The sequence below is a fragment of the Zophobas morio genome, unplaced genomic scaffold (assembly GCF_036711695.1).
Source record: "Zophobas morio isolate AGI-343-1 ecotype UQ-CSIRO unplaced genomic scaffold, CSIRO_AGI_Zmor_V1 ptg000011l, whole genome shotgun sequence".
Lineage (NCBI taxonomy): Eukaryota > Metazoa > Arthropoda > Insecta > Coleoptera > Tenebrionidae > Zophobas > Zophobas morio.
Window position 1 is genome coordinate 6,442,746 of NW_026972116.1, and position 26,865 is coordinate 6,469,610.

Below are 26,865 nucleotides of genomic sequence, written 5' to 3' on the forward strand. Positions count from 1 at the left end.
TTTTTCTAAATTGTAGTATATTTTTTTCTACCTTTTCAGTGCAAATAAAGAAAGACATGTTACATTACTGAATGCAAAAAAAAATCCTTTTTTAAAAAATATTAAATCTGACTACCTCGTGCTTAAAAAAAATCAAGTTGCCCTTATATATCCAACACAAATGATGATGCAAATTGGAAAAACATTTTAGAGGATAGAGTTCAAATACATACTTCTACTTGTGTACTAAATTTCAATGAGTTCTGATAAACCATTCCGAAAATATTCATCTGTATCCATACTTTTTAGCAACCCTGCATCTACCTTAAAATGTTTGCAACATTTCAAAGCATTCGGTTTTGTAGTTTCAAACTTAAATTGTATTTTCCAAAAATCAAAAAATCAAAACGGATTCATAAACCACAAGTGTAGGGAATATACTTTATACAATTTAAATAATATGTATCGAGGGTATAGAACGAAAACCCGGTAAGTTACGGAAATTCGAAACACTGACAATTACCAATCTATTTTTACTTAGTAAGATTTATCCACAAGGTAAAATACTTGTAACAAGGACACTCAAATAGCTAGGAATATTTGCTTATGGTCTGTAAGGAAGGCCAAATTGATTGTATTAGGTTCAAGTGACGGTACTGAATATAAAAGTAATTTCTCGAATTTTCGTCACTTACCGGGTTTTCGTTCTATACCCTCGATATTTACTATGCACAATTTTAGGATGACACCAGTGCGTTCTTACTGGAGATGATTAGACAAATTTTGGTTAACGTTTTAGCATCTCCACGATATTCCTAAAACACATCAAATTTAACAACAAACGGTCTATAACATTTTCAGAGATTATCTGTCCAAAAGAAAACACAGACGACAAGCGGCAGAGGACAGAGAACAGACAGACAAGCATATTTTTCCGTGCTCTTGGCAGCATGAAACGTGAAGAAAACATGCAAGTAGCCATTCACCGAATGGAGCCTATTATAATGCTTTCTTACCTTAACTTGTTTTAAGTGGCTCACATAATTATTTTTAATAAATCTCTAATACCAATTAAACAAATTTTCAAAACTTCTATTTTCGCAGTTTATACATTTATAAAATTTTCACTTATAATATCCCTAGTGCATTGATTATTTCCGATTTTTTTTTCGTAATTAGCCCTCGTGTTCCACTCGGGCTAATTAATACGGTTTTGAAATGCATGAGAATAAAATTTCAGGATATTAATCAATGCCCGAGGACGTATTCGGTAAGCAAATCGCACAAGACACAAACAGCCACAATTTGAGTTATTTTATTCAAATCCATGTGCCTAACCGATCTAGACACAATATAATTAAATCAATAACTACGATAATCGTGTATTTTATTTAAATCAACAATAAATTTCCACTTATTATTAATTTCTGTCATAGGTTAGTAAGGCGACAAAAATTTCCAGGAAATTTTTTGGTTGCTGCGATAACAGTCCTAAATTCTATTCACTTATTGGCCTGTATTCGTGTCGTACGATTTTCAAAAAAATAACACTAGTCTTATCTTCAAAGATTAAAAACTGTTAGTTCAAACATTAGAAAAATCAAAATTTGAACTCTATCAAAAAAGCACGTACTTTTCTAATTTATTAGAATAAATCTTCCCTTTTATGTGGTACAATTGTTGGCACTTATTCATGAACTTACTTAGAATTGAAATTCTCCGCATTTTAAAACGGAATTCATACTAAAGCAAACAAATTTAGAACGGTACGAACCATCATGGCAGACTGTCTCGATCAATCAAGCAGTTTGGTCGGAAAATAATAGTAAAATGACCCATACGACAACAATCATATAATCATTAAATTGATTTGCATAGCTATATAATGCGATTTAGGTCTTTAAATCGACAGAATAGAAACCTATTCAAACTAGCGGTATTATGAAAATGTTTCTTATCAGTATGTCAACGAATTATTCCTTATTTGGACCTGATTAGAACAATCTTACTTAACAAACAAACTATAAAAGGTTTTATTACTACAACGACCATACACACATTCTGCACGGGCAATGCTACGTGTAAGTTCAATGAAAAGCGATTTTTCCACATAACACCTACAGTAACAATCAAATCGAATGACAAATCGATTTGGTGCAGAAAGTCACGCTTTTGCCGTTATAAACTCTAATTAAATTCGTCAAGTGTTTCTCGTTACGTGAAACATGGCGACAGTTGAAAATTTAGAGCACAATAGTATGCAGCAGCATCTGCTCATCATTCGAAATCTAACTACAGCGAAATAAACACAGAAATGCTTTTATGTTCGCGTATTTTAATAATACTGGCAGACGGGCAAATCGGTTGCATTGTAGAGCTGCAGCGTTCTAAAAGGAAATATTAAAATTTCATTCCTCAGTAAATGAGTCATAAGGGGGCCGAGATAGGGGAAATCATTTCCTTTACCTGCCTAGCAGTTACATAATATTTCAAAAGCTCAGACCGGGGAATATTAAATGTCGTAAATATCGCTGAAGCATTAAATAAGTTTAAGTCGATTTAAATTATAAATTGGCATTTCACAAGTAAACATCCAGCGTTCGTGCGCTACTGGGGATGAAGGGTTTGAATATTTCATGGTTTTCACCGTTTCGACGTGAAACAATTACTATTTCATCGGTTTGATTTGCGATTCGCTGCGTCGAGCCAAGGGGAAAATTGCAGGAAAAAGCTGCGTTTAAAAAGCGACCAAGAATGGTTTGAACCAGTGGCGTACACGCCGAATCCTTTCTTTTCAAAACCCATACCAATTTCCCATTACTTTACGGTCATGCAATTCACAATCAAACCTCAGGCCACAAAAGAGTGTTATGAGAATCAGAAAAACTGCGAATTAAAACGAAACATACAATGAAAAGCACAAGCCCAGCAAAGCACAAAATTGCGTGTTCTTCGGGCACCAGACTTGTCTAGCGTCTAACACAGCACATAGAAAAATAAAACACGTATTCAGTTTACGCGACGAGACTCTTTCGAAAACTACATCATAAAGGGCCAGTCCTCGCTTGTTACGCCACTGGTTGTGAAGCTGTGAAGCGAGTGTTGGGACCAGTTCTCGCGGCCAAGGCGAGAGTCTCTCGAAGAATTCACGACAGACTCACCGCCGGTCTTCCCTTATTCGGTTAAACGTCTCCTATAAATAAGAGTCGTACAAGCCGGTTTATTTTCTCTTTTTGTTCGCATTCGAGACCGAGCACCTCTCCAGATATTATGAAGCTGATATGTCAGACTGCACGATGTGTAATTAATTCAGAGAAATGAATGCGCACATGCAACATCTTTTTGTCGCCTTATTTCTGCGTGAACACTTGACGTTTTTTTGAATTCATACGTCGGCCTCGACACAATGTTATATTTGGAACAAAAAACGATTTGTCAAATCCTCATTCGGAGAATAAATAGCGCGCTGACAAAACGGAAATTGCATTACAGATGGTCGCAGTTGAAACAGCTGAAAATGTGCATTCCAAGGTTGAAGCAATCGACAAGGGCGCCATAGGTGTAGTATTATAAGAAAATTATCTCTCCAGTGTGGAAAGATTTATTATTTATTTGATGTTACGTTAAGCCTTACGACGACTACCACTAGAACTACTTGTTAGGTAAACAATGTTTTTTAAAGTAAAAATTAATTTAATTCTAACAATTTTGGCGATATTAAAATAAACACGAATCCGATTTATTTGGTTATAGGAAACCCAAATATTTTCGAGAGTGTATTACTGCGTGTCATCCGAATTTTTTTCATCATCAAGAAATCCTTTCCTACGATAGCATTGCATGATATTATCATATTCAGCTATTTGTTCTACTGTTTGTTCCTGTTCAACAGATTAGACCTACTTAGTTTGATGAAAGCACCAAAAGGCTTACAACTGATAGAAAAAGCGCATAAACAATATACAGAAACAAGAACTGCAGGTATTTACTAATATTTTTCTGTATTTAAAAAGGAGATGTAAGGTGGCAATTGCAAAACATAAAAAAATCATATAGGTACAAAGAAGGAAGAAGTATTTCTGATGATGTAAAGCCATTTTGGAACTATGTTAATTCTAAAAACCTTGTAAATCCTTTTCTAAAAGTTTACAAATTGACGTTAAAAAGATTGATACTGCACGTAACATATGTAATGTTTTTCCAGATGATTTCAAAAAAGTGTATGTTAGTTATAATACTATTGTAAAATGGGACACACCGTTTACAGGTGATATTTTAGATATTAATTATGTCGAAATCTCTGTAGAGGAAATCAAAAAGTCACTTTCTAATCTGGAGATGAATTGGTCACTAGGACCTGATGCTCTTCCTTCAGCTTTCATAAAGCTGTGCCCTTTATCACTTTCATTTCCTTTAAAGTTGTTTTTTAGAAGATCATTGAAGTCTGGAGTCTTTCCAGCTCTATAGAAGTTGGCAGATATCGTTCCGATCTCGAGGGTAGAAACTTAAATGTGGTCAAAAATTATAGAGATATTCGTATTTTACCTGCTCTGCCTAAAGCTAACCAACGTGTTATCACGGCCAATAAAAAATGTGATCATTGATGAACAATACGGGTTAATGGAGAATCGCTCCACCAACACCAATTTGTTGAAGTTTATGCAATACCTAATTGATAATGTTGAGCTTGGTTATGACGTTTGTTATGTGTATGCAGACCTAAGGAAGTCAGATGATGGTGTAAATATCTCCAAACTTATAGTCAAACTGAAGAGTCTGGGAATTGGTGGATACAATCCTATCTTACTGGCTGAAAACAAAGAGTTAAAACATCTAACTTCAAGTCCCGACTGACTAACTGATGTTTCAATTATAAATTAAATTAAAGTAGTTTATGTATTCAGTTACACAACCAATTACTTTTTTTTTGTAACGTAGCACCCAATACATGGCAACAGTTTTCAAAATATCTGTATATTTAAAGACAGAGATGGAATTCTACACAAACATTTTTAATTACCTTGGTCTAAAAAGACATACTTTTAAACTTATTAATACGGGGTAATGCAAACTGTGTATCATCCCTTTTTTCCAATCGAGCACCTTAAGTTTTATAACATTTTCGAGCTTCTACATAAGTTACCAAATTTGTTGAGATGTATACTACAGATTTTTTTGGAACTACTGTAAAGATAATAGATAAACTTCGTTAAACCGAGAATTAAAACATCAAAAATCGTAAAATACAAGCTGTCCATGTAAGGAGTTGTCATCCTCTTATGATACAAATTTTATTTCTGTAAAACTAGAACATGTGTCCTATATCGTGAACAATTCTTACATTACCTACATCAATTTTTTTTAACAAAGTTTTAACACCCAAAACATGTATATGTTTGTAAACTTTATACTACTACAAAACTTCAAAACAAAGGTTGTTACACTAATATTATATTGTTACGATAATCGGTGATTAAAATCGGCGTGGGTAAAACTGATTACACAGCGATTATGTACAAAACAATTCCGACTGGAATGGATTTGTCTAAACTCTACTTCTCCCATTGTCTAGACGTAACTGACTTCTCCCAACGGTGGTTCCCATTGAAACAGCCGCGCGGTCCTTCTCGAAGGTCTCCGTCACCGCTTCTAGGCTTGTTCTGGAACACCCATCGCAACATCCACTTCCAGGCTTTTCTTTAGCGAACGCCGTCCGACGATAAGTCACCCATCCCGCACATCCTAGAAAACCCATAGGCGTCGTACCGGGGCGGCATATGGGTTTGTTTGGTAACAAAATTATAAAGAGTAAAAATAATTCTGAGGTCTGTTTTTAATATCTCACCTCTGAAACAGATGGCTACTAATCTTCTCAGTAAAAATAATTTGAATTTTAATTTGCCACATCAGCTGCTACTAGTATTTCAAATGCAAATGCAATCGGTGCATGAGAAAAGAAACAAAGTCCTGCTTTTGTTATCTTTCACTTCATCCTTTGTATTTCCGTGTTGATTGTTGCAGAAGTTAATTTTCATTCTTCTAAATTCTCAGATCAGTGCAACAATATAAATTTAATCGTAACGATTAAAGAAAAGGTAAAATTTTGTACACGTGGTTTTGTCGATCTTGGCCCAACAATTTGCTCAGGGGGGAAAGCGCTGAAGCGAAATATCACAGGAAAGTCGAAAAGTCAACAATCAAGGAAATCTCCACTTCAAAACTAACCAGACGAGAATAGTTCCCAACAAATCCTTTGACTGGCAAATTACATTACTTGTTACTTGTAGCTTCACCCTAATGCAAACTCTGTTTGAGATCAAACTCCACACAATACAGTTATAACTTGACTACTGCAACATCGCATACATATTAGGAAATCCAAAAAACCCAAAGAACGCAAGTGCATACACATTTTTTTGTAAACTACTTGGTTATACATTTTTTACTGATCTTCCGCAAACCATTTGCCTTATTATCTGATCGCCACGATCGAAAAAGTAACATTTGTTTCATAATTAGTTGTAACTACAGAAAAAATGATTTCGCGTGCAGCCAAACAATCCCTTGCACTGTTTTGTGTGTGCATGTGTGAGATCGTGCTGAATACGTGACGGGCATTTATATCGGTCCTAATTTCGAGGGGAAGAGGTCGAAACGTCGGCGTCGTCAAGAAATTAACACGTTTTTGGTTTCTTCAAACGTGCGGTCACATGATCACTTAAAGCTGGCATGAATGTTGTGCGTGTCAAAAAAATGCGTGCCTAGTGCCAACTGTACTACTCGTCACGAATTTTTACAACGCCCAATTCTCTTCAATTTAATGTATTCATTAGGCGAAAAAAGCTAACACGATAAAAGAAGGAAGGTGGTCGAACAGGGGTTAATACACAACACCACGCGAATGCAGGAAATCACAATGTAATGTAAATTTGATGCAAGGCGTTCTTGTGTTATGGCCGGTGGCTGCGCGGGGTGGCCACGCAACCAGAAACAAATTTGTCGAGAGGATTATACCACGGGCGTCGGGTGAAGTGGGTAAAGGGGTGCTTATATTAAGAAACTTTCATACTAGCGCTAAACACTATTACTATATTAGAAAACGATTCTATTGTGATCTTTATAGACAATTTTCAGGAGACACACACTGAAATTGTCTTATAATAAATGCAAGTCTATCTCTGAGTAAACATGGCAGATAGTTATCATTTGATAGAGTGCTATTTTGCATGGACTTGCCGTGTACCTGCTACTAATCCAAGGTAACATGTAACTAATAATTTGCTGGAGAATTTCACGACTGAATGTATTTTAATCATAAACCGTATTTACAACAAAATCCCGTAGGGGACTTTGCCCACAAATATTTTTACGGAAACGAAATTATTTATCAGTTATTGAGATCGAACTAAAAAACTAAATAACAATGTCGAGAAAGTTCAAAAGAATAACAATGATTAAAATCCACTTTCATGGTATAACATATAATAAAATATTAGTTAGCAACGCAAGATTGATCAGTAACGTTTTATATTCTTGTATGTATAGGTACATACAAGAATATAAAACGTACGCACTTTACAGACTTCACTATTAACAATCAACAGAATACGATAATTTACTATAAAACATGCACATTATTGCACATGTTATGTAATTTTTTGAAATAAATTGTAAGTTACATTTTTTCAAATCTATCTTTACAACGGACGCATGCTATATACATATATACTAGAAATCTTAGCTTTCTAAATATCACCTACGTGTGCTGATCACAGCCTTCCTTTATATGAAAACTTTTGGATCATACGGTCTAACAGCAAGCATGAACCACATCATACTGTTTATTCAAAAATTAAAAAACCACCACCTGTTCAAATAAGTTGGTACCAAAACTCCTCTAGAACTTACTTTTACACTGGCAAGTTGGTAGCACAAAAAACCTTGAAATTTCATATTTCATAACAAAAATGTCAAAATAAAATAAATAAAACCAACGTGTATTGAATGAAAACCATGATCACCTTAACCATGGTACAAGAAGACATGATATGCTACTCCGGTGGATGAATTTTCGTCTGCCTTGCGTACCAGCCACATAACATCACATTGCTTTGAAAACCGTGCTTGAAACGCTCTTCTGACAACTTCGAAAGCTGTCAAATGTCAAATCAGTGATATGTGAGGTCATAACGGACGTTGAGATTCGGTTCAGTTTATCTTCGAAGATGCTAAGTTGAAATCAGATGCTAATAACATGAGTTCAAAATTTCGCATCGATCGTTGACGAACATGCAACAAGCCAAAATTTAAAGTTGGCGGTCATGACATCCACATGACGTCACACAAAATGCGCAATATCATACCCTGTCTTCTTGTACCTTCACCTCAATTCTTTTGACAGCACATATTGCCACCAAAAATCTCCCTAGGCAATGTTGTCACTTAGGTTTGCGTACTATGTTGCCAGTTGAGTACTGACGTACAGCCAACTACAAATGTGAAATACGTGTTCAACAACAAGTAATAGATATAGTGAAGTAAAGTCGGATTTTTGTACCTTTGCCCTCACGTGACTATTTTATTTACAAGCTGCAACAACATTCATTATCTCTATCTTTGTTCAGAGCAAATCGTAGTACTTGCAAAAAAAAGTTCGTATGTCTGACCGAGTGAAACATGTCCGTCTATCTGTCATTTCAATTGAATGTATTAAATTAAAAAGAGATATCCCAGTAACACGAGTGCGAACTTGACTCGGTTAGTCAACAGACGATCCACCAAAGGGTATTTTGTCAACGTCAGCTATCAACTGGACTAGGTTGTGTTCGTGTCTGCTGTGGCCTCCCATCTAGTGTAATTGGAAGATATTTTTAAATGTGTAATATAATCCTATAATTTCAGTAAAACGAAGTTGATGCACTTACATAACTGAAAACATAGGCTTATGGTTATTATTAGATGGAACTTCCTTTGGCCCTAAAGTACAATAAAACAAATCCAGCTTCTTCTAAAAATGATACAATTAATGTTAAAAATATAAATGAAACACAATGTAAGAAAAAAAAAAAATGGTCTGCCGTTATTTAGACTGAATTTCCCTGCCACTTTCGGATTTTATAATTTTTTTTAGTAACTCCTATACGTTACAACAAAATTTATGTGAAGTGTTAAAGTACAGCATGCTATACGCATGTTTAAGCGAGTTTTTCCATTTCAAAACTTTGTCACGACATCAATATTAATATATTAGGAAGAACGTGTATGATATTAAATTTCATATCTTCAATGTAATACTTGATAATTTTTTGATTTCTAATCCAGTCGCTCAAGAACTTGTTAACAAAACAAATTCGGCAAAAAAAGTAGGCCGTAACGTAACACAGAAAATGGAAACAAAGCACAGTAATTTGGTGACGTAATGGGCGGCGAAAACTATATCAGAAATTTAAAAAATCACACGGTACTAACAAACTACCTGATTCATTAGTTTTTTTAGTCATCCAGTATAAGCAATTATAAAAATTAATCAAAAGTTATTTATTTAAAGAGAACCTCCTTCGCCTTTGAAGAAGAGGCGAAGAAGTACAAATTCTTTGAAAAATTATAAAATTTAATTTTGAAAATTTTATTTAATAACTCCTATAATAAAAATAAAAATATGTGTAGATTGTTAAAATGTACATGTAAATGTAGGTAAGGAAACATAATATGCGTATGTTTCAAGTGCGTTTTTCCATTATAAAATTGTGGTGACGTCATCAAAATTTTAGCAAGGACAAATACGAAATTGAACGGGTAGGTTGTAATATTAATAATAACAGTACTACATTAGTAGTTCTTCATTTGAACAACAAAATTCATTAGTTGTTTAAGTGACCCTGTATGAGTAATTCTACAAACTATGAATGCAGTGATCAAATCACAAGTATGGACTAATATTATTTTGGATAGGATTTATTCGGCAAAATTTTGAGACGTCATTAATTTTTTGAGACGGAGATAAACGGATCGATTTTGATTACTAATTCGGTTTTGCAGTTTCAAAGCTAATTCGCAAAATGTTAATATACAATTCTGATTTATTTATTTATTTATTTTTTGTAAAAACATAGACGTCTAGAATAATAAACTCAACACGAATTCATTAACCACTAGTGCAGGAGTATCTTATTTTATAAAATTTAAATAACATTTACTATTGTAAATTTTATAAATAACGTCATCAAATTGTTGGTGGGGATGATCAAACAATTTTTGGTTAACGTTTTACCATCTATACAATATTCCTAACATACACAACAACAATTGGTCCAGTAGTTTCGGAGATTATCTGTCTAATAAAAATCGACAGACTGACGACAGACAGGCGGAAATGCGAGACTTACCTAGGGATCATGAGAAAAGATGATCCATTCCATGAGCAATTCGTCGAATAGACCCTGTTGCAATACTTCCTCATCTTACGTTCGAGAAGTAAAAATATAAACGCATTGATAAATAACAATTATAAACGCATAATATTTTTATTTTTAAAAAAGTACCATTACAATTAAATTCTAAAATGTTAGGACTATTATACAATTTTGATTTTTTCCCCAAAAATAAAATCGAGACGGATTCATAAACCACAAGTGTAGGAGTATATTATGCTATGACATTTAAACAACATTCACTGGTCATTACATTGTTGGTGGGGATCATGATTAGGCAAATTTTGGTCAGCGTTTTACCATGTGCACTAGGTTACATATACATAAAAATATACATAAAAAAATTGACAACAATCGGTCGAGTAGTTTCGAAAATTAACCATCTAATAAAAAACGTCACAGACAAACAGAAGAAAAGACCTATTTTTTTTGTATTCTAGGGGTCATGAAACGTCCAGAAAACATTAAAATGGCCATTCAATATATGGAGCCTATTACAGCTTACGAATATAACCTTCAGATAATTTTAATTTAAGGCCACAAATGTTCAGGGAATACATCCAAACAATTACGACGTTACGTAAAAAGTACAGCAAGACTAAATTATTGGTCCCTCTTAAAATGGTTCCACTGTAGTTTTATTACAGTTTCCAGAGGCTCTCTTGACCATTGAATAAACGACGTGATGGAAGCTGCAAACACGTGATACGAATTGAATCGGTGCATTCGGTATCATGTTCCGCTAAACCGGTACGGGAGGGTGGGCTATTGTAAAAGCACTGAGTGGTCAGTAAGTTTCATGGGCGAAAGTGGACAAACTAGCCCTGAGTTGAAACCATGAAACGAAGACCATGAATAAAACATTTCGAACACCACAGCGTACATAATAATTACCAACGTAACAGAATTTTAAGATGTTGTAAGATAATCGTTGAAATGAGTGTTTCATAAAATGAATGTAATAAAACCAGTTCTTTATCTATTATGCAACAATGTTTACTATTTCAGCGGGGCTCAAAAATTTTATTTACTATTAGCCTTGTCGCTTATCGACTTGACCTCATCATGTTAATATAGAAGCTATTATTCCGTAAGTTGCGTTGAGAAGTTGGTTGTCTACCTACGTTTGCGAGTTAACTGGCAGGTAATAAATAGAATGTTTCACCCGACTAAGAAGGTAATAACACAAACTGTACCCTCACGTCCGATCAATAACGCCAGGAATCGTGCGTTGGTAAAAATGGACGCATAAACTACGATTAGCGTACGTTACTTTGATGGGAACAGGTAGATAAAGGAATGAGTCATTTTCAACTTTAAATAGAAGTCAGTGTTGTATTACAAGACGAAAAATATGTGAAAACGATCCCACTTCTAAGTTTGTTGACGCATCCCACTCCTGACTTTAAATCGAACGGATAAATAAATATAACAACGATGAAGCTATTGATTGGTGATTTATTGGTAGATCCAGACTCCCAGACGAGGTCGTCTATTATTAACCAGAGACAATCTACGTTTTGAGGAACTTCGGTTTAGGAGATGTCTCATTCCGATAAGGATGTACTACTAGTGGGAGACTGCAAGTCAGCAGTAATAACAGTTCACAATAATACACCAATTACTCAGGAAACATGCTTAGTTTTATTAGCGGCCACCAACTCGCAATCATCCCGTAATCAGATTAATGATTAGTTATTAACCCATTTCATTTTTCTCGTGGCATATTTAATCGTGTATGTTTCGAAGGTTATCGGAGAAATTATAGGTTAACGGTAGATAAAATCTGAAAGTTTTAACGAAAGCTGATTGATTTGTGCAGTGGTTATTATCGTATATTCTAAAGACACGAGATCTCTAATTGGGTAATTATTAAATGCGAAAGCACTGTAGACTGATTTAAGGCGTCACAAAATTATTTATAATTTAATTTTAATTTTATTATTAAAGCGCGACCTGACTTCCTCTGTTGTGCTATGACAGCTGACAGTTCAGTGAATTTGTTTCCAGTTTTCTCTACCGGTTGGTCATATTTTATTCATAAAATGCTCTCAGGTGAATTTTGACGTTTGTGGAAAAATCATTACGAGGACGTAAATAAATAAATCATTATTAACAAAATTAAATCGGAAAAAGTGACCCGATAATAAATATATGACAAGAGCATCCGACAACAAATTTGCGATTTGCTAAATGATTAACTGCCCGAGGAATATCGGCATTTTAAAACACATAAATGATTGACAAATAACGACCAACAATATGTACTAACCAAGCTGAATCAGAAATGCGTAAAAAGTGTAAAAGATAATTTCTAATAACTTCTGTTTAACTTTACACTTTGAAAACCTAGATAAAACGTAATTGATTAAAAAAAATTCCTTCATCAACCCAATTATAATTTTGTTCCAAAGTCAACCTATATTTCAAATTTAAAGAATCGCAAGTTATTAAATCTGCTTACAGAGTAAACCTTTTTTGTAAGTTTTTACTCTGACTACAATATCCACTATACCCAATCTATACGACTCCAGGAGTTTTTATTTGAAACTAAAATATGTGAACACATTTTAATAGTTTCATTTTCGTTTAAACCTTCATTTTACAAATTCACCTATGTACTAGCGAGTAAAATAATACCAAGACTTATGTATTGCATAGACACAAACAATTGCACATTAGAGTGCTTAATGCTTAGAAAATGTTTTTTTATTGGTTTTTTATTCCACTTTATTAAATTCGTTCGATGTTCTACATCTTGAAAACCATTTTTCGACTACTGTTGAATCTTCATACTACAGAAAAAAAAATAAGTAAATAAAAACAATTTATGTACAATCAAAGTCAAAATTTTAAATAAAGGTGATTTTATTCCTGCTACGGTGCGATTTTATTGTTGTTTAAAACACGAGACTATCAAATAATAAATTATGGAGCTTATTTTTAAAGCATTTACATATTCACCGTCCACCAATCCATCGGGTACTGTTGTGTCATAATGTTTACAACTGCTCATTACAAGAAAATGCAAATATCCCAAAAGGGTCGCCACATTTTATTAACTACCGAACCGGTTGGAACCGCGAACAACAAACTATTGATATACCCACCACAGTATACAGTAACCGTTTTATATTATGCCGTTCACCACTGTTCATCCCTTCCAAGATACAGCCCCTAAACTTTTAAAATATATTTAATTTCGTTAAATAAACGTAGAGTATGAGAAACAAAAAGAGCGAGCGAAGCGAGTGACACGTCACACGAGTACAAAACTTGCATGTCATTCCTTCTAATTACAGTTTCTTTAAATAATCTACCAAATTGCCAATCACTTCGGTAAAATTAGCAACGCAGCAATATTAAATTGTGTTAGCGACACCGCTAATTGTAATGAAGTATTTAGACCGTGTGATTAATTGTCAATCGTAATAAAAATGTGCATGGACTACAAATTTCGTTTTCAGAATTCATAACCTGCGTGAAATAACATGAAGCAACTAACAGCCACTAGAACAAGTCAAGGGGAGATGAACTACCCATCATTTCATCATTTATTCTCGGACCTCTTCACAAATGCCATCAAAAGTTGTATAATCTTATAGAGTAGTAATTTTGCATCATTGTCCAACCAATCAGGAGAAGTACGTAAACTTCCTTCTCACTTTCATGAAGTTTATCATTAGTAAACAATGTATTGAACATTTATAGTATCACAGACGAAAACTACTCTTTGGAGATCGTATGAGTACACCAGATTTTTTCTTGTGTCACTGGTAAGTTATATACCTGTAATATAAATCAGTAACACATTTGTAAGATCTAAAAATCCTCAAAAGCTCCTACGAAGGCAATTTTCCAGAAACCTCATTCTGCCAGTTTCCAATCCACTTTATCAAAATTGGCACATCACATGTATCTCGATTTCTCATACGTGTTTCTCTGTTGTTTTCTTGGAATGGAAAATAATAACATCTCACAATGACCGCCCCCACAAATCAATAAGAAAGCCTTGGCTGAGCTGAACGCCGTCTCTCCTCTACACCTCGTCCTTCCCTAATTGATGTCCCTTCCCAGCTTGACACATTTACCGCTGAGTGGACGCGGCCCGAATGAAAACGTCGCCGGTCCACGGTAATGACATTACTAGGCCGGAATTAAATTCCGACCCGCATAATCCAGCCGGAACTTCGGGAACACTTCCGAGTTGCCAATCACCCTGGGGCGCTCTACGATGCGATGAAAGCAACGTAATTACCCGATTAGTTTAGGATGGATGTCGACGAATATAAGCGTAAAGACGCTTATCTTCAATTACACCTCGATGCCTTATTTCATCTATGTTACCGGGGATTTAAGATGCAAGTTTGGTGATGTCGAAAATAGTCTTCAGTACCCTAATCGTTCAAAAAACAGAAAAACAGGTGTAAATCTGCGAAACAGACTTTTTTTATGATAAACCCTATAACTTAAAAACTATAAGTAGATAACTCTCCACTAACAATTGGATGATGTAAGTCACCACTTTACCTAGTAAATACTATTTAGATTTTATAAAATAACATGGTCCTGTATTTTACAAAAATGTAACAATATTTGCCACGTCTTTCACGTAACCGATATCTGGCTCACGTACGAAACAATACGTGTAGTAGCTCGGAACTGAGTGATGAAGACTTGCATTTAAGCAATTTGAGCTCGTGTAGGTTCGAATCCCAACCTTGTCAAGATTTTTTTTTCTAAGACATTTTACGTGTTTGAATGTTTGACTTCACGTGCGATAGTGGTTTTCTCTAAATAACTTTAGACGAATTTTTTTATGTTGCAATAATAGATTTTGCGCTAGAGGAAAATATTAACCACTTAGTACCACAACAGAAGCAACTATTTTCTACTACCATTGCATATGACTAACCTTCTGTAAGTCTGCTTGTTCTTTATAGCTCTATTGACCCACGGACTTTGTTAATGTATTTACTTATTTTGGGTCACCTATACTTACAAACATAGAAAGTGGATTTCATGCATTTGATTCTTTATCGAGATATTTAGATAAGTGCGCCCAATTTTTGGACATTTATAGGAATGATCTGACACTACTACAATTGGATATTGTATTTTATTTGGTAAATATGTACTAAATAGAATAAATAATTAAGAGAAAGTCTAAACAAATCCTGTCCATTATTTTCCCATTTTTTCCAGAATTATATGGACAGGTATTGATTTAAACTACCACTTTATATCAAGATTTTTGTAAAACATTATTGAACCGAAAATATGAAACAACTAAAAATACAGTCTTTTTTATAATCCTTGAAGGCAAAATATACCTACACTTTCCACCATACCTAAAATTTTACATGATCAGGTTTACCAAAAAAGTAAATGCGGCAGTGCTAAGAAAAGACTGTCAACACTGTAACACTTTCTCTTATGCGAAATGTGTACAATGCACATACCTTGAACTCAGCGACACAAGATGCTTTCCCAAATTTTCCATAACTTTGTCTTCGTAATTGTACAGTTCCGGTTCTAAATCATTTGAAAGTGAGAATTTTAGAATTAATTAGGTGACGAAACTAACCAAGGTTTGCCAGTAGAAATTAAAGTAACGGAACAAAACTATACAGGGTGTTTCGTTTATTTGATACAACCCCTGTAACCTTTTTATTCTTAGATAAACCTGTAATTCTTTGAGCAAATTTGTATGATTTTAAAAAATCTATGTGATGGCAATCTCACACTCCTCACATTTTTATTATCACTTCCGGTAGAACTGGAAATGACGTCAACTTAATTTTTTTTATGGAACACTAGGTATATTTTTTCATAAATGTGTGGGGTGATCAGGTGAGAAAGACTAATTTTTTGTAAAAACTCAAAAACAACCAATATTCTAAAATCAATACTTACAAAGTTATGCAATAAAATACACGAGAAATTCATATTTATTGATGACAATCTAGTAACTTGAAAAATTGACACTCATGTCATTTATTCACATAAGTCATCTTTTAAAATGATACAAATTTGCTCACAGAACTATGTTTATCTTTAAAAATTAAAAAATTACAGGGGTTGTATGAAATAAAAGAAACACGTGGTATATATGGCCAAAGTTCTAACCAGAAAGGTTATTTTGAACGATTCAAAAGTGCGAAAACCTAGTGTTACCTAGATAGTACAAACACGCCCGCATTATATACGACCTGAAACCAATTTTAAGTCAAGAGAAATTTGAATCAATTTCTTAATTAATTATTCTTACACTTAAGAACTGTATCGTACAAGTGGTAGTAAAAGTATCCCATAAAATTTGTTATTAGTCTTTATATGTAAACAAAATGAAAATAACAAAAACAGTTCTGTAGGTCAAAGAACAAACTGAAAACAATGCCAATATGTATGTGATACTTTTCCTTACATTGTTGGCCTCCAATTGACAGTTTACATAAATCTCGGTCAAATTTTGACAAAAAATTTCTTAAAATATTACAGTATTTATCAATGTCATGCAACAATTAAGAAGATAATTTTAAAAACAATTTTAGTAAGTCTGCAGAATATCAAGTTCATCAAATCTATATTCCACTACAATAACTGTGTAACATAATTTTTTCTTCAAATTTTTCTATTACAAAAAGTTAGTCTTAACATTCTTAGTTTAGCTTAGTTTAAGGTTCAACGATTTTATTATTATTATTATTATTATTATTATTATTGAAAACGTTGGGCAGAGGCAGAGCCTATTATGCCCATCTGCCGAAAACAATTTTCCAGCAACTACAATTTATTACTGCTTCCCACATAGGAAGAGTTCCGGTGTCAGATGGGTGTTAAGATGACTGGTACAAATATATACCCAGTTTGTTTTTAAAGGAAGCAGTTGTAGTTGCTTCAACGATTTCTACGGCTAAGCCGTTCCAGATCTGGAAGACTCGGTTCGTCAGAAAATTTTGACGCCATTTAGTTTTGTAATTTTCATGGTATAATTTCAACGAGTGTCCCCGGAGACGGGAAATATCCGACAGAACAAAGATGTCGGCAAGGTTAAAACTAAATTTGTTGGAGAGGATGTTATAAGTACAAACCAAATCATTGAAGAGACGCCGTTTTTCGAGGGTAGGGAGTTTCAGTGTCGAAAGTCTATCTTCATAAGATTTATTTTTGAGAGATTGGCCGTATTTAGAGAAACGACGCTGGACTTTCTCAATTAATTGCTTATCTTTTACTAGGGCAGGAGACCAGATTACACTCGCGTATTCTACGATAGGACGAATGTACGATACAAAAAGTGTTTTTAACAGAACTTCGTCCGGATTGGTAAACGTCTTTTGCAACAGATAACTTCTGACATTGGCTTTTTTTACAATGTGAACGGTATGCTCCGAAAAAGATAGCTCTTTGTCAAGTATGACACCTAAATCGTTGATCTGCTGAACAGATTCTAAAACATAGTTGTTCAGAGTGTATGCAATGTTGGGGTTGTTTTTACCCAAGCGAAGTACAAAACATTTTTGGAGATTTAGGGGCATTAACCATACGTGCGTCCAAGTATACATAGTATGAAGATCTTGTTGGATGATTCGTGAAGATGAAAAGGAATTACCGTATATCCGACCATCGTCAGTGTAAAAAGCGTGATGTGAGTTGAGTGAAGTTAGCAGGTCAGATATATAAACAAGAAACAATACAGGGCCCAAGACCGACCCTTGCGGCACACCAGACAGTACGTCTTTTTTATTTGAGAAAGCTGAGCCTACTTTTACTTTAAAATTGCGACCACAAAGGAATACTTTAATCCATTGCAATAGGAGCCCACGAATTCCACTGTTTTCAAGTTTGTGTATAAGACGACGATGGGGAACTCTATCAAAAGCTTTTGCGAAATCTAAATAAATTATATCAACTGGAATATTTTTTTCTAAAGACAACGTCCATTCATTAACACATTGAAGTAGGCAAGTGACAGTGGACCTTTTAGGCAAGAAGCCATGTTGATTTAATGTAATAATGTCGTGATCATATAAAAATCGAAGAAGATGTCTCCAAATTATTCGTTCCATAACTTTACAACAGGTTGATGTCAGACTAATGGGTCGATAATTCTCCGCCATTGTTTTATCACCTTTTTTGTACACCGGTGTAATATGGGCTTGAAGCCATACTGGTGGAAGTTTTGATGATTTTACCTTTTTATTTTATTTTACTATGTTACAATTACAGCAAAAAATTTTAATGTGCCGTAAACTCGCCATAGAACGAAAGGTAATGTAAAAAAATGCATTTGTTTTCCACACCCACTAAACCTCACCTCATTTATATGTATTTCATACCAAAGCATTTTTTAATCACCCCAAAACTACCCAAACAGCTTATGTACACATAAAAGTAAACACAGAGAACGGGATGAATTAACTGAAATTCATATCTGCTCTTGAGCTGATCCCCGCAAAACGAGCTTCTTTTCCGTCGTTTGCTTGAGGTTGAGCAAACAAATCGGCGGAATTATTATTCACAACCATAAACCCTGCATAATATGACCTAATAACGAAAAGCCACAAAACAGATGCCCGAGTTTTACAGCTTGAGCCGTTCGTCAAAGATAATAACCCAGGTCGATATTCGGCAGGCAGACGGACCCTCGACTTCCTTTGAGGGCATTGTGAAAGTCATAATTACTTTGTACACAGGATAATAGAATGCTGTAAATTTCGTTCGGATTTGTGAAACTGACTTCGGATGGTGAAGGATTTATGACCGGCTGTAGGACAAAAGACAGAAAAGGACAAGAGAAAAAAGATTACTGAAAACGAGGCCACGCTGGATCTCCGACAGACGGGGCTACGTGAGGCGGAAACTGTAGGAAACAAAAAATGACTTTTCCAGGCCTTTTTAACAAAGAGTAGCTGCACAAAAAGCACCCCTTCGTAACTGATTAATTGGCTTAACATTCGTTTTCAAGGTTGTAGCACACAAAATCTACTCGCTTATGTTCGACAAACGGGCGATTTATGACTTTTCCTTTAATTCGATTAGTTGGCTGTTTTTATTAGCGCTGTAATTATAAGACAGTCAAACTAAATTGAACATCATGATGACAGACCGTCGGGCAATAGAGGTAATAACTTTTGAAGTTATTTTATGTGAACGCAAATTAATTATGAACAAACATTCATTTTCGTTCCTCGTCGCACTTTTCTTCACTTCAAAGTTTATTGAAATGAAAACTTCATAAAATTACTGTAAAAATAATTTATGAAGCAAGATGCCGATCTTCCGCAGGGTTTTGTGTCATAAACGTCATTTTTGACATCTGTTATAGTTGCGGTTATGAGAATTCTGAATTAAAGCTTAGTCTAATCACCCACTACTCCCACAGGGATACACTTACTACCTAGTGCGATCCTGAACTGCCATGCAGTCAAAGTTATTACTTTCACAGCGTCTACCAATCACGCAATGCAGAACTCATTTCGCTATTGACGTTTCAAACATAATAAATATGTGAATTTACTTATACTAAAAAAGGAAAAAATAAAAATACCCTATCTTTAATATTCACTACTCAGATTTTAATCGGCTTCACGTTATCATTCTCTTCGTCTAGTTTATTTTTAATTGTAGATAACTCGAAATTTTTTAATAAAAATGTATTAGGAGTATTATGAAAATTTTCCACTTTTTATTTTGGAGTGGAAAAAAAGGTGGGAAGAAACTCGTCTGACGACTCGTTTCCTAATTTTGGGATTCGTACTCTACATTTCATTAAACTTGTTTTTTAATATACTAGTTATAATAATATTATAAAAAGAGAACGTGACAAAAATAAAAATAATTTATGTGGCTCGAAAAAACGATAATTAGAGTTAGTTTTTAAAACATGTGTTAACATTATATCATGTTGTCATTTTTTTCAAGTTAAAATTATTAGATATATGTGGCCTAAATGTTATACCGACAATGCGCTAACGCGGCAACTATTAAATGATGACACTCATAAAATAGAATTATACTACTGTCATTTCAAAAACGCAGCCCAACTCAATTACCTTTTTCTCGAACGCGCAATAGCTCGTCAATATAAACATAAAAACGATTATGATCGTTACGTATTTAATTGCACGCAAAATACAGCGCTTTTACGTGGAGTAATGTTGAAGGTCATTTTCGGTTACCAATAAAATTGCCATGTGACCTAACATCTCAAGTTCCTTTTACAATGTGTGCCAGTTGAACATTTTGTTAAACCATGTTAGTGCTGACGTTGACTTCGAAGACTTGAAAGTAACGTCAATCGATTATGAATCGTAAAATTTTTACGATCCAATATTTTTGAATCGATTTAAATGAATCAACGTGTGCTGAAGGTGAAAAGTGCATTAATCGTAAGGTGATTGCGAATCGATTCTAACGTTCAATTGAATTTTGAACAATACAAAATACGGATACAATATATAAATAGATGAAAAACTGTAAAAATCAAACGAGAAGAAAACTTCCAATAATTGAAACTTCGGTACGCTAATTATTAAAAATATTCACACTTCTAAAAGAAGATAACAAATGTTAACGCACAAAAAACCTGGAAAAACCTAAAACACAAAAGATAAAAATTGTTTCCGCACAAGTTAAGGTTTAAAAAACAGAAATGCTTAAATCGTTTACTGATGACAAAACAAATTACATATAATAATTATAAAACGCGAAAACTTTGAAAGTATTTCACAAAAATCGAACCATAGCAACAACACAATTAACAATTATTATATCTAATCTAAATGATCAAAAAACATTTATGAAAAAACGTATACACACACTTAACTTGTGTAATATGGATTTATGTAAGAGATTTGAATAAACAAATTTCTCGAATATTAAACGTGATTATTATTCACGACTCAATACGATCAATGTAATATCCTGAAGTGAAAGTTCAGATTTAAAAGATGAAAGAGCAATACATTATCAAGATAAAATGACAGGAATTAGAAAGCTTTGAACTCCAACAGAGGTAGAGTGTAACATGAACCGTTGTTTGAAGATTTTTTTGACTTTATTTGTGTCACACGTATAATTTCCTTTGTGAAACACCTACTGAACCTAATCAAATGAAAAGTCATTCATCCAATTTAATTTAATTGAACCTTCCAGTTTCCTAAAAATTGCACACGACAAAATGTCCAACATTAGCAAAATCTTTATTAAAGAGCATACATTAAATAATGCCATTCATAACCTGATTACAGTGTTTATAATCACAGTGGGTTTAATCAAATGCGCACTAATTACGACTTAATGTAGTAGAATTAGAACAGGAAGTTGAAATAAAAAATGGTTTTAATTGCGACTGGGAGCATACCCACATACTAGCCAGTAGCCTTGACATTCAACCTACCTAGGGTTATTAATTGTACTCTTTGCTGAGTGGAAGTATTTATTTTTGGTACAATTATTCTACACAGAATTGTCCCGTTTTGACGACACGAAAGATATCATATTTTCGGATAAATCCATTAAAATTCATTGGAAAATTCTACTCCATTTACAAATTTTTAAAAACGGTCTATAATTACGGTATATAATTAATATTGAAGATAGCTCAAATCTCGATAAATACGGTAGGCATTTGTGTCTTGGAATATCAAGGCAACCTAATCGATTTTGCAAATTTTTCGGGATATAACTCGTTATATCATAAAAATAAAGAATTGTTTTTTATAAATGTTAGGAAATTGATATTTTCATATATTTAGGTAGAATTCCAATGAAATATGTATAAAAGTAACGAAAAAAAACAATTTTATTTTTGCTAAAATAAAGAGATGATATCCGTAATCATGGCTTGCCCTAAATTATTTTGCTACGTTGATTCTTATGTTGCGTGTACCGGGGACACCTCGTTGGTTTTCATAGGCTGACGTTTCACCAGGTCAAATCAGGAGCATTAATTGAACTTAAAATCAAAGCCCTTCGAGTTGCACGTTTGCGTTATTTCAATTAGTACCAACAACCTGTACACGTAAATGATTTTCTTAGTGTAACCTAGCCGAAGCAGTAAATCTTACAAGACAACATTTTCATTATTTACTCATCTTTTGACACCTTCTTACCAAAAACTGTGACGTGAAATGAGCAGGTATGAAAAATATGACATATGATTTACTACTTCACACGCGAAGCTTTTTTATGTGAATGACCCTTAGAACACAATCCATTATTGAGCATAAAAATATTTACGCTTTATAAATGAGAAACCATACTATTATGAGTTTGATAACTTTAAACATACCTTATGTACATGATGGAGCCGTTATTGAGCAGCCTCTTCCATCCATAGGGCACACTAATGGAGGGCTGTTGGCTGCCCACAGTCACATTGGCGTGCTGCGGCCCCACAGCGAACACCACACCACCAGGCCGAACACTCACACTTGAATCATACACCACCATCTCAGAAGGCTGGTTCTGTACTACCACCATCCCTTCATCAGCCGAACTTAAACTGCTGCAGCTCGACTCTGCAGTTTCCGACCGCACTGAATCACAACGCACACTTTGCGGGGGCCCCTCGGCCCCCAAGACTGTCACATAGCTCGACTCAACGAAAGCGTCATGCCCGTCACACTCCTTGTCTGGCCTGCCCGGGCCAGCTTGTCTCTCCCCAGACAGCACCTCGCCGTTGCCCCCGCCGAAGCCCTTCACCTGGTTGACGTAGCCAAAGGGCTGCGAGAAGCCGTTCTGCGATATGAAGTAGCCCCCTTGCTGGTGCAGGGGCTCGTTGACTATTTGCCCGTTGCCCGCGTACTCGGGGGGCTTGAGCAGCGCCTTGTCCGCGTAGCCCTTTGAGGGGCCCACCACGGCGGCCATGGAATGGGGGGTGTGCGCGTACGCCGCCCCCGGGCCGTTCGGGGCCACATTCTGCCCAACGGCGTAGGCTTGGGCGAAGTTGTCGTTCGACACATAGACTACCACATTCTGGACACCAGGGGTGGCCGACAGCTCAGGCTTTCCTGCCATCGTGACTGCATAACGGCTCACGCTTCGAGCCCTCTTCTAGCCCCAACGGTCTCTGTCTCTACAACAAGGCGCTCGTTAAATCGACCCCTTTGGGGCGCAAGGGATTGCGGAAGCAAGGAAGAAAGTGACAGAGGTGTTTACAACAGCCACTACAAAGCAGAAGGGAAAGTAAAAGGATCATAGTTTTACAACGGGCAATAAAATTTAAAGCCACTCATGACAGTTGTAAATAACACTGAACCAATAAATAATTTACCTGCATTTCGTCTCTGTATATTGTGAATGGCTATAACAACAACTAGCGAGAATTACCATTACAATCTTTTAAAACATCGATATTGCCTGAAATAATGTACGTTTTAATTTCACCGTGGTTAACCCAACACCTGCTCCCATCGAATTATGTTCCATTCGTCTGGAATAATTTTCGTTTCGTCATTTTTACGTTCAATTTGTGGCGAGCGAGGACGAAGCGCTTTTTTCCGGACAAACACTGATTTTTCAATAATTATTTCTTCGCGGTGATGTTATGCGCCGCGTAAAACTGGTCACTGAAAATGGAAACCATCTCACACTCCCAGAAATCTTTGCGGTGAGATCCATGATGCATTGCATAAAAACAAGTCACTAACTTCATTGAATGCTGCATAGTGTGGCGACACCTGCTGCCAATTTTTGTAGTGAAATATGTTACCCACCGAGAATGACACTAATGAGTACGGAATAATGTGGCGGGACTTTTTTAAAAATTTCAAACCTTTATCTTTACTCAATAAGCCTCGACATTACTTTTTTTACTTAAAACTCGAGGTTATCATAAAAGACTTTAAGAATCTATATATTATTAAAAGAAAAACTTAAAAAATACCGCACGGCACAGGATAAAATTTATTTATTCATTCATTCAACAAGAATTTTTTGTGTAACAATTTTTGGACGTGAAGTTAACTTTCTTACTTGTTCGACGCAAGCTTGATGACTTATTTATCGCATTTTATAATAGTTTTACAGGACCATGTAACACTAATTATAAAATAACTGGTAGCTATTCATTTTTTCTAAAACGCCATTTGGGATCTGAAAGTATTATTTGTAAAAAATAAAAGTACGTGTAATGTATATAGCCCATAGCACATTTTTAAATAAATATATATAATAATAATAATAATAAGGTTTTTTGCCCAACAGTTAAAACGTTAAAACTATATATTTACAGGACAATTATAAATAATTGGCTTAAATTAAAATTAACTTTCCTTACATACCTAGTGAAATTACTAAAATATAAAGATTCAAATTCCAAAAAAAGAAGTCAGTAAAGAAACAAAAAATAATAATAATAAAATACAATAAAGCAGTGATACCCAGAAAACAGTACTTCGGCTAAAAACTAAAAAGTAGTAAATACGCTTATTTGATTTTAACTTATAACAAAAAATATCACTAAACTCTTTATTTGCATTGCTACATATGTGATAAAACCGTGCTCTTCTCAGACAATTAGTTTTAGGTGTGTTTAAATAAAAAATAATGCTATACGGTGAAACAGCTCAGGGTAAAATGAAATTAAAATGATTTAATAAAGCAGAACAATCAATTTTACTGTGTATTAGCTTCCAGGTAAACTGAGCAGTTATAGTTATTTTGCGTTCTGGATAGACTCAATCAATTTTGATGAGAGATTCTTTCAGAAACGTCTCTGAATTCGTTCAACGGCAAGACAGTGTGACGCATGTATGGGATACCAGACATTGGAAGCATAAGCATTCCAGTTTAATTAGAACAAAAGCATAATATACTTAGAAATTTCAATAAGACTGATGCATTACTAAAAGCCTCGTACGACAAATAAATCCACGCTGCTTTATGGGTATAACTTAAAAAATAACATTCATCAATTTTTAGTTTTAATTTATGACGATTACAAAAGTCATAAAACATGTTATAATTTTTGTGAAAGTGTACAATTTTGAATTCACTATTTATAGCTGAAAATAATTTAATGTCATCAGCATAGGGTAATACTTCACAACCCGAAAGATATAATAAATCGTTAATGAAAATAATACAGAAAAGAAGGCCAAGATTTGACACTTTTGGTACCCCGGATGTAGCCCCATAAGTTTGGACGTAAAACCGTATTCTCTATTTGTCAGGTAGGAAATCATAAGTTGCAAAATTTTTTGAGAAAACCCAAAGCCGCTTAATTTCTCAATTAATAATGGTTAATTATATCGAAAGCACTGGAAAAATCTGTATATATAACGTCGACTTGTCCACGTTAATCAAGTTTTTCACTAATAAACTGGGCTTTTGACCACCAAGTTGGTAACTATGGATCTTTCGGGCAAAAACCATGCTGATTGGGTAAGAGGTATTCTTTAACGTTGTTATAAATACCGAGAGATCGAAAAAGAAATTAGTCAAAGTTGCCCATGCACGACAAGCCGTTTGTCGTAATTTAATTTTTTTTATTAAATGTCAAATTGATAGTTTAAAATTAGAATTATGACACCTAGTTTTAAAACACATAAAAATGAATCAAAATGAACAACAAACAAAACCATTTATTTATAGAAGCACTTGAAAATGTTGTCCATCGTAAAAAGTTTTAATTTCGTTTGATAACATTGCAAATTACTTTTGTCAACGTGACGTTTAATAAAAAATTATTATAAACTAAGACAAACGGCTTTTCGTGCATATCCAGCTTTGACTAATTTCTTTTTCGATCTCTCGGTATTTTCGTCGATGGAAAGCTCAAAAATTTTAGCAAAATTTGACAAAATAGAAATTGATCTGTAACTGCATACCTGATTTGGATCCCCTTTTTCAAACACTGGAGTTACTCGTGTTCGTTTCCAACCATCCGGAAATGTTGCTATATTATCGATAGCCAAATTGATTATGATTGACAATGGCTTAGCAAGTATACATCTGGTATGTTTTACAACGAAACTGGGAAAAAGATCATCATCAGTAGTGGATTTGTTGCTTAATTTTGACATTAATGAGATAAGCAAATCTTCCGTAACGTATCTCACGTTGAAGCTAATTTTGTCGACGCAAAGATTAGAAAATTGATCAGCACAAATATCAAAAATCTGTTGTCGATTTTCAAAAATTTTTCGTTCATAGATCGTTTTGCCGGAAATTCTATATGTAGCTTCTTTTGATTGAGCGTGTTTCCACAAATCTGTAGGAGAAATATGCAGTTCATGTTCAATTTTTTCCAAGTAAGATGCATAAGCAGCCTTGATCATTTGTTTGCATAACACACGAAGTCCTTAAATTACTCAAAATAAAATTCATTTTCGTTCGTATTTCGTCCACTTTTTTCTATATGATTTCTTCAATATTAGATTAGAAATACAAATAATGTAGTTAGAAAAGAGGAAAGTTTGACGTTTTCGGAGAATACTTAGGCACAGAC

General features: G+C 34.5%; 1 protein-coding gene across 3 annotated transcripts in view; it reads right to left on the minus strand.

Moving 5' to 3' along the window:
* The window catches only part of LOC135126713 (uncharacterized), an 88,675-nt gene extending 64,652 nt beyond the window's left edge, over nt 1–24,023 (minus strand). For all 3 annotated transcript variants that reach the window (XM_064052816.1, XM_064052815.1, XM_064052817.1), the window contains exons 1-2: nt 23,689–24,023; nt 22,705–23,490 (exon numbers count right to left, since the gene is read on the minus strand). In XM_064052816.1, the coding sequence (XP_063908886.1) occupies nt 22,705–23,432 (728 nt within the window). In that variant the 5' untranslated portion in view covers nt 23,433–23,490; nt 23,689–24,023. The remainder of the gene's footprint in view (nt 1–22,704; nt 23,491–23,688) is intronic.
* Nucleotides 24,024–26,865: the final 2,842 nt, after the last annotated feature.